This window comes from Oncorhynchus clarkii, chromosome 12 (assembly GCF_045791955.1).
Source record: "Oncorhynchus clarkii lewisi isolate Uvic-CL-2024 chromosome 12, UVic_Ocla_1.0, whole genome shotgun sequence".
Classification (NCBI taxonomy): Eukaryota; Metazoa; Chordata; class Actinopteri; order Salmoniformes; family Salmonidae; genus Oncorhynchus; species Oncorhynchus clarkii.
Window position 1 is genome coordinate 3,984,776 of NC_092158.1, and position 16,634 is coordinate 4,001,409.

A 16,634-nucleotide genomic window follows, 5' to 3' on the forward strand; every position below is an offset into this window, starting at 1 on the left:
AAGAAAAAATGAACTTCCCAAACTTTTGAAGCAGGAAGCCACATCCTCAGATGGGGAGGACCAGGGGCGTCATGCAACTCACACATCTGAGGGGGCACAAAGTATGAGTATGCAGAAAGAAGGTGCTTGTTTTCCTTTTTTTTTTTTTTAAACACAACATTTATTTATTACTAGACACCTAGCAATTGTATGACGTTAGCTAGCAAGCCCAGATAGGTTCCCAATCTCCCATCCTCATAACTAGCTTCCAAAAAGCCATTTCAGGCTATAAATCAATTTAGAATAGCTAGTTTGTCTAACTATCTTAGCTGGCATGTCTGCTGGCAGGTTTGGCATACTTTAGAAAAGCAAGCAATAACTAAATGAACTGAATAAGATATTCAGTATATAATAACACGCATTCCTTTACATTTTTTTCTACCCTGAATGTAATTTGCAAAAATGCAACAACAAAAAACGTCTTTAAACTGTTGATCAATGCACCATCATACCAGGTCATTTAATGCATTTAATACAAAACAAAATTGTATGAGTAAGATATTTGGCCAAATAAGTGCCCTTTCTTACTGATCTCTACAGCTTCCGGTCAAAACAAATCCTGTGAAATGAGGTCAACAAATTCTGGAGGAGTTACTGGCTAGCTTAGCTAACAAACTAGCTAGGTCGGTTGCGATGTGCATGACCAGAATGAGACGTCAACGAACCCCCAAAGGCACACCCCGATTTTTGTTAGAAAATTGAGAAAAGGGTGGAGTTGGACAGTTTTTTTTGTGTGCCCAAATTCGAACTTTAACAGCTAAAATCTGAGGGGGCATTTGCCCTTGTGCCCATGCTCCCTATGGCTATGACGCCTCTGGGGAAGACCACCGAGGACCAAGTAGAGAGCCAGGGCTGTTGGATCTCCAGACCCAAAAATAAAATCAGGCTCTCAGTGGCCCGCAGCTGCAGTGTTGGCACTACATTTGCATTGGCATCTATATGTTTTGCATCTGACAGGTACAGTTGAAGTCAGAAATTTACATACACTTAGGTTGGAGTACTTAAAACTCGTTTTTCAACCACTTCACAAATGTCTTGTTAACAAACTATGCCTGTGGATGTATTTCAAGGCCTACCTTCAAACTCAGTGCCTCTTTGCTTGACATCATGGGAAAATCAAAAGAAATCAGCCAAGACCTCAGAAAAAAAATTGTGGACCTCCACAAGTCTGGTTCATCATTGGGAACAATTTCCAAACGCCTGAAGGTACCACGTTCATCTGTACAAACAATAGTACACAAGTATAAACACCATGGAACCACGCAGCCGTCATACCGCTCAGGAAGGAGACGCGTTCTGTCTCCTAGAGATGAACGTACCTTGCTGCGAAAAGTGCAAGTCAATCCCAGAACAACAGCAAAGGACCTTGTGAAGATGCTGGAGGAAACAGGTACAAAAGTATCTATATCCACAGTAAAACGATTCCTATATTGTCATAACTTGAAAGGCCGCTCAGCAAGGAAGAAGCCAATGCTCCAAAACTGCCATAAAAAAAGCCAGACTACAGTTTGCAACTGCACATGGGAACAAAGATCGTACTTTTTTGGAGAAATATCATCTGGTCTGATGAAACAAAAATAGAACTGTTTGGCCATAATGATCATCGTTAAGTTTGGAGGAAAAAGGGGGAGACTTGCAAGCCAAAGAACACCATCCCAACCGTGAAGCACGGGGGTGGCAGCATCATGTTGTGGAGGTGGTTTGCTGCAGGAGGGAATGGTGCACTTCACAAAATAGATGGCTTCATGAGAAAGGAAAATTATGTGGATTTATTGAAGCAACATCTCAAGACATCAGTCAGGAAGTTAAAGCTTGGTCGCAAATGGGTCTTCCAAATGGACAATGACCCCAAGCATACTTCCAAAGTTGTGGCAAAATGGCTTAAGGACAACAAAGTCAAGGTATTGGAGTGGCCATCACAAAGCCCTGACCTCAATTCTATAGAAAATGTGTAGAAAATGTGTGGGCAGAACTGAAAAAGCGTGTGCGAGCAAGGAGGCCTACAAACGTGACTCAGTTACACCAGCTCTGTCAGGAGGAATGGACCAAAATTCACCCAATTTATTGTTGGAAGCTTGTGGAAGGCTACCCAAAACATTTGACTCAAGTTAAACAATTTAAAGGCAATGCTACCAAATACTAATTGAGTGTAGGTAAACTTCTGACCCACTGGGAATGTGATGAAAGAAATAAAAGTGAAATAAATCATTCTCTCTACTATTATTCTGACATTTCATATTCTTAAAATAAAGTGGTGATCCTAACTGACCTAAAACAGGGAATGTTTACTAGGATTAAAAGTCAGGAATTGTAAATTAAAAAAACGGAGTTTAAATGTATTTGTCTAAGGTGTATGTAAACTTCTGACTTCAACTGTGTGTGACAAAGACATCCACAGTTAAAATTTGTCATTTTTAATATTTTAGGAGGGGTTATGAATACTTTGTATAATTGTGTGTACCGGTACTTTCAACTGTGATTCAAAACAGTCTTCCCAGGTAAAACAATGTCATTCAGATTACGGGGAGCTTTGCCTGACCCAGATGAAGACTGTTCCTTTATTTAACTAGGCAAGTCAGTCAAGAACAAATTCTTATTTACAATGAAGGCCTACACCGGCCAAACCCTAACCAGGACGACACTGGGTCAATAGTGTGCCGCCCTATGGGACTTCCGATCACGGCCGGTTGTGATACAGCCCAGGATTGAACCAGGGTCTGTAGTGACGCCCTCTAACACTGCGATGCCTTAGACCGCTGCGCCACTCGGGAGCCCCCAATGGTTCACGGACCAACGGAGACCAGAAGTAGAGCTAATTTGGATCTGATGGGATGACAGACCAGAGACAGACGAGCAGCTACAATGGACTGTAAACCTTGGGTTGTGTTTATGAAAGGCAGCACCAGCAGTGAGTACACTGCAAAAAGATTCCATATACCTTAAAAGCTATAAAAATACCGTTCACCTTAAAATGTCCCCAATCCATGAAAAAATGATAATTTGAAGTACTACTCATTAATAAATGAGTATAGAGGATATATGAACATAGAGATATACTAGAGCTCATCTTTTACCTTTGTTAAGTGTGCCCTCTATCCAACTAAATGCTCATGCACAATAACAGAGAGCAACAGTGTGAGGAAATCTGATGGGGCAACACTTCAAGCAGTGGTTTGAAGACGAGAAGCTATGATATAGACTCCACTTGTGTCTTCTATCAAAGAGGAGGGTTATCCCTCGCCAAACTCTGTCCAAAATAAGCCCAATGCATTTCTATGGGCTTAAGCAGACCAAAGATTATTGCCTGTCGGGACAACGACTCCTGTCGTTAGGGCGGAGACATGAGCATCTCATCATTATATAAAAGATCTCTGTCCCGATAGAATATCTCTTGAAAATAATGTTACCATTCCGTACAAACAGGAATTATTGTTAATCGTCTGTATAAACATCATCAGTAGATTTATTCACAAATACACAGGTATACAAACACAGTGTGACTGTATAACAGGCACAAGTCAGGTGTGATTATTGATAGGCATGTTGTCAATCGTCAATAAAAGTGAGTCGTCCAGGTCCTTCATTCTTCATCCACCGTCGGTACCTCTTCCACCTGGGGTCCAGGGCCATCTTCGTCTTCATCTCTTCCTCCTGTTCTTCCTTGTACACCTGTACAACAACAGAAAACAATATAACTGTAGAAACACATTCAGAAATCATTTGGGGTTTTAAATCTGTAACCATTTCCCATTAGTGTCAGTCTGTTTCTGCCCCCCTTTGCCAAACATGGAGTTGGCAAAACACCTATATGTTGTGATCACATCATTATACATGGTGCAAAGCTTCACACTGTTACTATTACTACTACAACTATACGGCTACAACTACACTGCTACAACTACACTACTGCTACTACAACTACACTGCTACAACTACACTACTGCTACTACAACTACACTACTGCTACTACAACTATACTGCTACAACTACACTACTGCAACTACAACTATACGGCTACAACTACACTGCTACAACTACACTACTGCTACTAAAACTACACTACTACAACTACACTACTGCTACTACAACTGCACTGCTACAACTACACTACTGCTACTACAGCTATACTGCTACAACTACACTACTGCAACTACAACTATACTGCTACAACTACACTGCTACAACTACAACAACTATACTACTACACATATCATACTACTACACTACTGCTACTACAACTACACTGCTACAACTACAACAACTATACTACTACACATATCATACTACTACACTACTGCTACTATACTGCTACAACTACTACAACTATACTACTACACTACTGCTACTACAACTATACTGCTACAACTACAACAACTATACCACTACACATATCATACTACTACACTACTGCTACTACAACTATACTACTACAAATATCCTAATACAACTATACTACTACTGTTACTAGCTACTACAACTATAACTATACAACTACTACATAATATTACTGCTACTAATACTGCTACAGCGTTACTACTAGCTCTATACTACTATACCAGTGATACTACTACTACTACTACTACTACTACTATAATACAACAACTCCTGCCCCCCCCCACTACTACTACTATAATACAACAACTCCTGTCCCCCCCCCCCCCCACTACTACTACTATAATACAACAACTCCTGCCCCCCCCCCCCCACTACTACTACTATAATACAACAACTCCTGTCCCCCCCCCCCACTACTACTACTATAATACAACAACTCCTGTCCCCCCCCCCCACTACTACTACTATAATACAACAACTCCTGCCCCCCCCCCCACCACTACTACTACTATAATACAACAACTCCTGTCGTCCCCCCCACCACTACTACTACTACTATAATACAACAACTCCTGTCGTCCCCCCCCCACTACTACTACTACTATAATACAACAACTCCTGTCCCCCCCCCACTACTACTACTATAATACAACAACTCCTGTCGCCCCCCCCCACCCCCCCCACCACCACTACTACTATAATACAACAACTCCTGTCGCCCCCCCCCACCACCACTACTACTATAATACTACAACTCCTGTCGTCCCCCCCACCACTACTACTACTATAATACAACAACTCCTGTCGTCCCCCCCACCACCACTACTACTATAATACTACAACTCCTGCCCCCCCCCCACTACTACTACTATAATACAACAACTCCTGTCCCCCCCCCCACTACTACTACTATAATACAACAACTCCTGCCCCCCCCCACTACTACTACTATAATACAACAACTCCTGTCCCCCCCCCACTACTACTACTACTATAATACAACAACTCCTGCCCCCCCCCCACTACTACTACTACTACTATAATACAACAACTCCCCCCCCCCCCCCCCCCCCACCACTACTACTACTATAATACAACAACTCCTGTCGTCCCCCCCACTACTACTACTATAATACAACAACTCCTGCCCCCCCCCCCCCCACTACTACTACTATAATACAACAACTCCTGTCCCCCCCCCCCACTACTACTACTACTATAATACAACAACTCCTGCCCCCCCCCCACTACTACTACTACTACTATAATACAACAACTCCCCCCCCCCCCCCCCCCACTACTACTACTACTACTATAATACAACAACTCCCCCCCCCCCCCCCCCCCACCACTACTACTACTATAATACAACAACTCCTGTCGTCCCCCCACCACTACTACTACTATAATACAACAACTCCCCCCCCCACTACTACTACTATAATACAACAACTCCTGCCCCCCCCCACCACTACTACTACTATAATACAACAACTCCTGCCCCCCCCCCCCACTACTACTACTATAATACAACAACTCCTGCCCCCCCCCACCACTACTACTACTATAATACAACAACTCCTGTCCCCCCCCCCCCCCACTACTACTATAATACAACAACTCCTGTCGTCCCCCCACTACTACTACTATAATACAACAACTCCTGCCCCCCCCCCACTACTACTACTATAATACAACAACTCCTGTCCCCCCCCCACTACTACTACTATAATACAACAACTCCTGTCGTCGTCCCCACCACTACTACTACTACTATAATACAACAACTCCTGTCGTCCCCCCACTACTACTACTATAATACAACAACTCCTGCCCCCCCCCCACTACTACTACTATAATACAACAACTCCTGTCCCCCCCCCCCCCACCACTACTACTACTATAATACAACAACTCCTGTCCCCCCCCCCCAACTACTACTACTATAATACAACAACTCCTGCCCCCCCCCACCACTACTACTACTATAATACAACAACTCCTGTCGTCCCCCCCCCACCACTACTACTATAATACAACAACTCCTGCCCCCCCCCCCCCCCCCCCCACCACTACTACTACTATAATACAACAACTCCTGTCGTCCCCCCCACCACTACTACTACTACTACTATAATACAACAACTCCTGCCCCCCCCCCCACCACTACTACTACTATAATACAACAACTCCTGCCCCCCCCCCCCCCCCCCCCCCCACTACAACTACTATAATACAACAACTCCTGTCGTCCCCCCCACCACTACTACTACTACTACTATAATACAACAACTCCTGTCGTCCCCCCCCACCACTACTACTACTATAATACAACAACTCCTGCCCCCCCCCACTACTACTACTATAATACAACAACTCCTGTCGTCGTCCCCACCACTACTACTATAATACAACAACTCCTGTCCCCCCCCCCCACCACTACTACTACTATAATACAACAACTCCTGTCGCCCCCCCCCCACCACTACTACTACTACTATAATACTACAACTCCTGTCGTCCCCCCCACCACTACTACTACTATAATACAACAACTCCTGTCGCCCCCCCCCCACCACTACTACTACTATAATACAACAACTCCTGTCGCCCCCCCCCCACTACTACTATAATACAACAACTCCTGCCCCCCCCCCCCACTACTATAATACAAAAACTCCTGTCGTCCCCCCCACTACTACTACTATAATACTACAACTCCTGTCGTCCCCCCCACCACTACTACTACTATAATACAACAACTCCTGTCGTCCCCCCCCACTACTACTACTATAATACAACAACTCCTGTCGTCCCCCCCACCACTACTACTACTACTACTATAATACTACAACTCCTGCCCCCCCCACCACTACTACTACTATAATACAACAACTCCTGCCCCCCACCACTACTACTACTACTATAATACAACAACTCCTGTCGTCCCCCCCACCACTACTACTACTATAATACAACAACTCCTGTCGTCCCCCCCACTACTACTACTACTATAATACTACAACTCCTGCCCCCCCCCCACTACTACTACTATAATACTACAACTCCTGTCCCCCCCCCCCCACCACTACTACTACTATAATACAACAACTCCTGTCGTCCCCCCCCCACTACTACTACTACTATAATACAACAACTCCTGTCGTCCCCCCCACCACTACTACTATAATACAACAACTCCTGCCCCCCCACCACTACTACTATAATACTACAACAACTTCTGCCCCCCCCCCACTACTATAATACAACAACTCCTGTCGTCGTCCCCACCACTACTACTATAATACTAGATACTATAATACTACAAGCTACTTTAATACTACAACAACTTCTTCCGTCCCCCCACCACTACTACTATAGTACTAGATACTATAATACGTCCCCCCACCCCTACTATAATACTACAACAACTTCTGCCGCCCCCCCCCCCCCCCCCACCACTACTACTATAATACTACAACAACTTCTGCCGCCCCCCCACTACTACTACTACAGACCTCATAGTTGTCTTTGATCCAGAGCTGCCTCTCCAGTAAGATGTCTCTCTGCTCCGCCTCCAGACTGTCGAACTGAGACTGAGACATCTTCATGTTTCTCCTGATGATGTAGAGCTTCTCCTCGTCTCCGTACTCCTCTCTGCAGATGGTGAACCTGTAGATCCACTTACAGTACCAGACCACATAGGCACACAGGCAGTAAGGGAACAGGACAATCTGACAGAGCAGGATGTCCAAGATTTTAGGCTTCTGGTATCCTCCCTTGATGTCGATCTTGTTCTTGATGATGTCACGGATGACCTCTTCTTCCTGTTCCCGGATCTCCTCTTTGGACCGTCGGTTCTTGCCCTTCTCTTTTGTCTTGTTCAGGAGACCCAGCTGCTTGGCTATCTCTGTCGCCTGGATACGGTACTTGGGGACCGTTGATAGGTAGTTGATGGCTTCAGTGTAGCTGGCCCACCAACTGTAGTACTGAAGGAGGAAAAGCGTTAGAATGTTTCCCAAATGGCAACCTATTCCCTATTCAGTGCACTTCTTTTGATCAGAGCCATATGGACATGAAATAGGTTGCCACGTGGGGACTATTTGGTTTTAGTGTGGAAACAATTTCCATTGAAATATATAATTGCATTTAAGCCAAGAGACTTTTGAGAGTATGTGAAGATACGACTGTACCTGAAAGATGGATATAGCAACCACGGTGACCAGAATGACAATCCGTACGTCCACTTTAGGTGCCAGTCGTCTCCTGTAGTAGGTGTAGTAGTGGCTGTAGTACTCTTCAGGGTGGTCCAGCATGTAGTCGTAGTCTCTACGGGAGTCCTCATCCTGATACACAGGAGGAAATGGCCCTTATTTTCACCTTCCTTTAACAAACTATTACGACCACTAGATAATAGGCCTAGTAACAAGACTACAAGAAGATTATTTTAAAATATATATATTACCTTTATTTAACTAGGCAAGTAAGTTAAGAACAAATTCTTATTTTTAATGACAGCCTAGGAACAGTGGGTTAACTGCCTTGTTCAGAACGACAGATTTTTTTATCTTGTCAGTTTGGGGATTTGATCCAGCAACCTTTCGGTTACTGGCCCAACACGCTAACCACTAGGCTACCTGTCCCTTATCAGAATGATTTACAGCTGTATGTATATATGAAGCATCTATGAGTAGGAGTGCTTACTTAGGATCAGTTTTTGCCTTTTAGATTACAACAAACAAGAGAATATAGCCATGGGGGCCCTGATCCTAGATCAGCACCCCTACTTTAAGAAGCAGGAAGGACATACCTGCTCTACCTTTCTCAGGATACTACTACGGTAGCTCCGTGAAAAGGGAAAACTATCCTGATCACTTTACTGTTGAGTCTCTTCAGGTCTATTGAGTAAATAGTAATTGACAGTATTGGTACACTATAAGCCAAAAGGTTCAAATTGACTGCGGGCCTTTGATTCAGAGGTTAGAGAAAAGTGCCACATTGGCATTACAACATAAATTGACGTCAGCGAGAACCGACGGCAACCCCAGCTTGGCCAGAGAGCTGGAGAAATGGAGGTCTATGGTACGAATCATCTGTGGGGTTTCTACACTTACCTTCAGAGTTTCATATGCAGTTGCAATGAGCAAAAAATGTTGATGAGCACTTTCACGTGTCTCGCCTGTAAGACTTGAGAATCTATCGGGGTGATACTTTCTGGCTAACTGTCTGTATGCACGACCTATGTCGGATTTAACCGCTTCTCTCGGTACTCCGAGTACATCGTAACAAATCTCCGTGCCACAATAAAGTCCCTCGATAAGCGCCGTGGCAGAGGGTATGAGACCCCCCCAAAATAACAAAATGCCTATCCATTGACCAAAGTGTCGCCCATTCTTCATGGGCGCAGCCATTTCACTATCGTCACAAGTTCTTCTTCGTGTTGCTTTCCGGTAGAATAGACGCTTTGTTGCGTCTTGCTGCCTTTCACAGTTTGGAATGTATATTGCACATTTATTCACAAAAGGGGGGGGGGTAATGGCTCCGCCATCTAACCTAGGGTGACCACATTTCCCGGATTGTGCGGGACAGTCCCACACTTTGGCCCGTTGTCCCGCAACCAAACAATAATGTCCCCGCATATTATAAACAAATTCAAACACCGCAAAAGATAAGTCGATTTCTCTCGTATTTCAGTCAGACATTCCGACCTGTGTCTTGCAGTCACGTTGCGTTTATGAACATTATATATCATAAAGATGTGGCAGAAATTTGACCAACTGACTTGTTGGAAAGGTGGCATCCTATGATGGTGCCACGTTGAAAGTCACTGAGGTCTTCAGTAAGGCCATTCTACTGCCAATGTTTGTCTATGGAGATTGCATGGCGGTGTGCTCGATTTTATACACCTGTCAGCAACAGGTGTGGTCATAAAAAGCCAAATCCACTCATTTGAAGGGGTATCCACATACGTTTGCATATACAGTGCATTTGGAATGTATTCAGACCACAGTTAAGTTACAGCCTTATTCTAAAACGGATTAAATTGTTTTTCCCCCTCATAAATCTACACACAATACCCCATAATGACATCACAATACCCCATAATGACATCACAATACCCCATAATGACATCACAATACCCCATAATGACAAAGCAAAAACAGTTTTTTTGGTGTGCAAATATATATATATATAAATGATATCACATTTACATAAGTATTCAGACCCTTTCCTCAGTACTTTGTTGAAGCACCGTTGGCAGTGATTACAGTCCGACTCTTCTTGGGTATGACGCTACAAGCTTGGCACAAATGTATTTGGGGAGTTTCTTCTCTGCAGATCCTCTCAAGCTTTCAGGTTGGATGGGGAGCGTCGCTGCACAGTTTTTTTTCCAGATCTCTCCAGAGATGTTTGATCGGGTTCAAGTTTGTGCTCTGGCTTGGCCGTCATTGGCCGTCATTGAAAATAAGAATTTGTTCTTAACTGACTAGCCTAGTTAAATAAAGGTAAAAATATATATATAGACAGGTGTGTGCTTTTCCAAATCCTGTCCAATCAATTTAATTTACCACAGGTGGACTCCAATCAAGTTGTAGAAACATCTCAATGGAAACAGGATGCACCTGAGCTCAATTTACTTCTGTAAATAAGGTTTTTACATTTGCAAAATTTCAAAAAAATTGTTTTTACTTTGTCGTTATGGGGTATTGTGTGTAGATCGATGAGGAAAAAAATACGTTGTTATTACATGATCATTAACAGATATCGCCACCGAAGGTAATGGTGGATGTGTAGAAGAGGACTGGCCACCCCTCATAGCCTGGTTCCTCTCTAGGTTTCTTCCTAGGTTTTGGCCTTTCTAGGGAGTTTTTCATAGCCACTGTGCTTCTACACCTGCATTGCTTGCTGTTTGGGGTTTTAGGCTGGGTTTCTGTACAGCACTTTGAGATATCAGCTGATGTACGAAGGGCTTTATAAATACATTTTATTTGTGTACTGCACTGAGGAGAAGAGCCCAGCATTTAGCATTTCACTACAGCATTTAGCATTTCACTACAGCATTTAGCATTTCACTACAGCATTTAGCATTTCACCTCAGCATTTAGCATTTTACTACAGCATTTAGCATTTCACTACAGCATTTAGCATTTCACCTCAGCATTTAGCATTTCACCTCAGCATTTAGCATTTCACTACAGCAATTAGCCTACATCATGTGACCAATAAACTTTGATTTGATCACATCTGATGTTCAATCAGTACAAACCTCTATTTCCTTCTGTCCATCTCCATTGTATTGTCTGTATCTGTGTCGTGTAGCACCAGGTCAGTATGCTGTGATCTGATCTGTGATCTGATCTGTGATCTGATCTGTGATCTGATCTGGCGACACCATAAGAACATGGTGGGTTCAAGAAGGATGGAAACCAAGAGTTCAACAAGAGGACCATTTTCTTCAGGAGATACCCAGATACACACATCTATATTGAGGTTAGAAAGACACACACACACAGTTCACTGGGTTGACACAGAAAGGTTACATTACTAATGATTTGAGTCACACGTGTTTGTGTGTGTGTGTGTGTGTGTTTGTGTTTGTGTGTGTGTGTGGAGGAGGCAGCTGATGATCTGCGGGTCATATTACTATTAGTGATGTATTATTAGGCTTAAATACACCGTGGCCAGTTTATTAGGTACACCACCCTTTCACAAAACATTTTTCACTCCGACAGACAGTGGAGTCATGTGGCTTGTTATATAAAGCAGGCAGACAGGCATCGAGGCATTCAGTTACTGTTCGATTAAACATCAGACTGGACAAAACTAGTGCCCTTAAGTGACTGAGCCTGGTATGATCAGTGCCTGGTGCATCGGTTCCAGTACCTCAGAAACGGCCTCCTGGGCTTTTCACGCACGACAGTGTCTCGGGTTTACTGAGAATGATGCAACAAACCAAAACATCCAGTCAGCAGCAGTCCTGTGGGCGATAACAGCTGGTTGATGAGAGGTTGAAGGAGAAAGGGAAGAATCATGCAAGTTAACAGGTGGGCCACAAACAGACAAATAACGGCGCAGGACAACAGTGGTGCGCAGAACGACATCTCAGAACCCACAACTCGTCGGTCCTCGTCACGGATGGTTCTATTACAGGAGACGACCGTGATTCACTCCTATCAGCTAAAAAACAAGAAGAAGTGTCTCCTGTGGGCACTGGACAATTGAGGAGAGGAAAAACCTAGGCTGATGAATCCCAGTTCCTATTGTCATGCTATTGGCAGAATCCATGGCCACATCTTGCCTAGTGTCAACGGTACAGCCTGGTGACAGTTTTCCTGCCACATGTTAAATCCCTTGATACCAATTGAGCAATGTTTTCACGCCCCAAAGAATTCAGGCTGTTCTGGAGGCAAAGGGGGGTCCGACCCAGTACTAGATGAGTGCACCTGATAAACTGTCAAAAGTTTGGACACACCTACTCATTCCAGGGTTTTTCTTTATTTTGACAAATTTCTACATTGTAGAATAGTAGTGAAGACATCAAAACTATGAAATAACACATATGGAATCATGTAGTAACCAAAAAAATGTTAAACAAATCAAAATATATTTCATATTTGAGATTCTTCAAAGTAGCCACCCTTTGCCTTAATGACAGCTTTGCACACTCTAGGCATTCTCTCAACCAGCTTCATGAGGTCGTTTAATCCATTTTAGAATAAGGCTGTAACGTAAAATGTGGAAAAGGGGAAGGGGTCTGAATACTTTCTGATTGCACTGAACACTAAATAAAAAACATTAAGAACACCTGCTCTTTCCATGACAGACTGACCAGGTGAATCCAGGTGAAAGATATCATCCCTTATTGATGTCTCTTGTTAAATCCACTTCAATCAGTGTAGATGAAGGGGAGGAGACGGGTTAAAGAAGGATTTATGAACCCTGAGACAATGGAGACATGGATTGAGTATGTGTATCATTCAGAGGGTGAATGGACAAGACAAAAGATTTAAGTGCCTTTGAACGGGTAAGGTAGTAGGTTCCAGACACACCGGGTTGAGTGTATCAAGAACTGCAACGCTGCTGGGTTTTTCCACACTCAACAGTTTCCCGTGTGTATCAAGAATGGTCCATCACCCAAAGGACATCCAGCCAACATGACACAACTGTGGGAAGCCTTGGAGTCAACATGGGCCAGCATCCCTGTGGAACGCTTTAGATACCGTGTAGAGTCAACATGGACCAGCATCCCTGTGGAACGCTTTAGACACCGTGTAGAGTCAACATGGGCCAGCATCCCTGTGGAACGCTTTCAACACCTTGTAGAGTCAACATGGACCAGCATCCCTGTGGAACGCTTTAGATACCGTGTAGAGTCAACATGGACCAGCATCCCTGTGGAACGCTTTATGAGTCCGACAAATTGAGGCTGTTCTGAGTGGCAAAGGAGGGGGGGGGACTCAATATTAGGAAGGTGTTCCTAATGTTTTGTATAGTCAATGTATTTAAACCCAGGATTTCTGATGCTATGTGTTGGCCATAGAGATGCCACCGGTTGGTCATATTGACACTCCCCAATAGGAGCAATCCTCCACAGACGTGTTGCCAGAAGCCGTGCTATATGACTATAGCTGTCAGCTAGCAACAATGACTAGAGCTGTCAGCTAGCAACAATGACTAGAGCTGTCAGCTAGCAACAATGACTAGAGCTGTCTGCTAGCAACAATGACTAGAGCTGTCTGCTAGCAACAATGACTAGAGCTGTCAGCTAGCGACAATGACTAAAGCTGTCAGCTAGCGACAATGACTAGAGCTGTCAGCTAGCGACAATGACTAGAGCTGTCAGCTAGCGACAATGACTAGAGCTGTCAGCTAGCAACAATGACTAGAGCTGTCAGCTAGCAACAATGACTAGAGCTGTCTGCTAGCAACAATGACTAGAGCTGTCAGCTAGCAACAATGACTAGAGCTGTCTGCTAGCAACAATGACTAGAGCTGTCAGTTAGCAACAATGACTAGAGCTGTCAGCTAGCAACAATGACTAGAGCCTTCTGCTAGCAACAATGACTAGAGCTGTCTGCTAGCAACAATGACTAGAGCTGTCAGCTAGCAACAATGACTAGAGCTGTCTGCTAGCAACAATGACTAGAGCTGTCAGCTAGCAACAATGACTAGAGCCTTCTGCTAGCAACAATGACTAGAGCTGTCAGCTAGCAACAATGACTAGAGCTGTCAGCTAGCAACAATGACTAGAGCTGTCAGCTAGCAACAATGACTAGAGCTGTCAGCTAGCAACAATGACTAGAGCTGTCAGCTAGCAACAATGACTAGAGCCTTCTGCTAGCAACAATGACTAGAGCTGTCAGCTAGCAACAATGACTAGAGCTGTCAGCTAGCAACAATGACTAGAGCTGTCAGCTAGCAACAATGACTAGAGCTGTCAGCTAGCAACAATGACTAGAGCTGTCAGCTAGCAACAATGACTAGAGCTGTCTGCTAGCAACAATGACTAGAGCTGTCTGCTAGCAACAATGACTAGAGCTGTCAGTTAGCAACAATGACTAGAGCTGTCAGCTAGCAACAATGACTAGAGCTGTCAGCTAGCAACAATGACTAGAGCTGTCAGCTAGCAACAATGACTAGAGCTGTCAGCTAGCAACAATGACTAGAGCCTTCTGCTAGCAACAATGACTAGAGCTGTCAGCTAGCAACAATGACTAGAGCTGTCAGCTAGCAACAATGACTAGAGCTGTCAGCTAGCAACAATGACTAGAGCTGTCAGCTAGCAACAATGACTAGAGCTGTCAGCTAGCAACAATGACTAGAGCTGTCAGTTAGCAACAATGACTAGAGCTGTCAGCTAGCAACAATGACTAGAGCTGTCAGCTAGCAACAATGACTAGAGCTGTCAGCTAGCAACAATGACTAGAGCTGTCTGCTAGCAACAATGACTAGAGCTGTCTGCTAGCAACAATGACTAGAGCTGTCAGTTAGCAACAATGACTAGAGCTGTCAGCTAGCAACAATGACTAGAGCTGTCAGCTAGCAACAATGACTAGAGCTGTCAGCTAGCAACAATGACTAGAGCTGTCAGCTAGCAACAATGACTAGCGCCTTCTGCTAGCAACAATGACTAGCGCCTTCTGCTAGCAACAATGACTAGAGCCTTCTGCTAGCAACAATGACTAGAGCTGTCAGCTAGCAACAATGACTAGAGCTGTCAGCTAGCAACAATGACTAGAGCTGTCAGCTAGCAACAATGACTAGAGCTGTCAGCTAGCAACAATGACTAGAGCTGTCAGCTAGCAACAATGACTAGAGCCTTCTGCTAGCAACAATGACTAGAGCTGTCAGCTAGCAACAATGACTAGAGCTGTCAGCTAGCAACAATGACTAGAGCTGTCAGCTAGCAACAATGACTAGAGCTGTCAGCTAGCAACAATGACTAGAGCTGTCAGCTAGCAACAATGACTAGAGCTGTCAGTTAGCAACAATGACTAGAGCTGTCAGCTAGCAACAATGACTAGAGCTGTCAGCTAGCAACAATGACTAGAGCTGTCAGCTAGCAACAATGACTAGAGCTGTCTGCTAGCAACAATGACTAGAGCTGTCTGCTAGCAACAATGACTAGAGCTGTCAGTTAGCAACAATGACTAGAGCTGTCAGCTAGCAACAATGACTAGAGCTGTCAGCTAGCAACAATGACTAGAGCTGTCAGCTAGCAACAATGACTAGAGCTGTCAGCTAGCAACAATGACTAGCGCCTTCTGCTAGCAACAATGACTAGCGCCTTCTGCTAGCAACAATGACTAGAGCTGTCAGCTAGCAACAATGACTAGAGCTGTCATGTGGGGAATCATAGGTGGCTCTTTTTAGATAAAAAAAAACATGTTCTTGATAACATGATAATCTAGATAATTTAAAACTAAATCTTGTTCTTGATAACACGTCTTGTTGTTGACTGTATTAACGATGTATTTGAGAGACATTGAGAGTCATTGTGCAAATGTATTTATGTTTTCAATAAACATTTCGAGAGACTAAATATCGTTTAGGTTTACATGTTGTCAATCTAATCCAACCCGTCTGTTGTGCGGGACTCGGTTTTTGTTGCTAAACAACCAACCCAGCTATAAGAAATGTTAGGAATTCTACAGTATTTCAATAAAATGTTTCAAGGACAAAATTACAGTTATTTTTGTGAGTGTTGGGGACAGTAACATTAGTAATCTCAAAAAAAAAAATATATATATATTTATAAC

General features: G+C 43.8%; 1 protein-coding gene across 1 annotated transcript; it reads right to left on the reverse strand.

Moving 5' to 3' along the window:
• Positions 1-3,478: 3,478 nt before the first annotated feature.
• On the reverse strand, positions 3,479-9,807 carry LOC139422654 (dnaJ homolog subfamily C member 25-like). The gene is made up of 4 exons (XM_071173819.1): positions 9,489-9,807; positions 8,568-8,720; positions 7,893-8,363; positions 3,479-3,708 (listed from the first exon to the last, which is right to left on the reverse strand). Exons 1-4 carry the CDS (start codon positions 9,783-9,785, stop codon positions 3,586-3,588), a joined length of 1,044 nt encoding a protein of 347 aa, XP_071029920.1. The 5' UTR covers positions 9,786-9,807; the 3' UTR covers positions 3,479-3,585.
• Positions 9,808-16,634: the final 6,827 nt, after the last annotated feature.

Bases quoted from the DNA above. Each gene is read 5' to 3' on its own strand.
- LOC139422654 (XM_071173819.1), bottom strand. From the start codon at position 9,785: ATGGCTGCGCCCATGAAGAATGGGCGACACTTTGGTCAATGGATAGGC. The intron at 8,721-9,488 runs GTAAGTGTAGAA...CCTGTGTATCAG, and splicing joins CTGCATATGAAACTCTGAAG to GATGAGGACTCCCGTAGAGA. The intron at 8,364-8,567 runs GTACAGTCGTAT...TTCCTCCTTCAG, and splicing joins TTGCTATATCCATCTTTCAG to TACTACAGTTGGTGGGCCAG.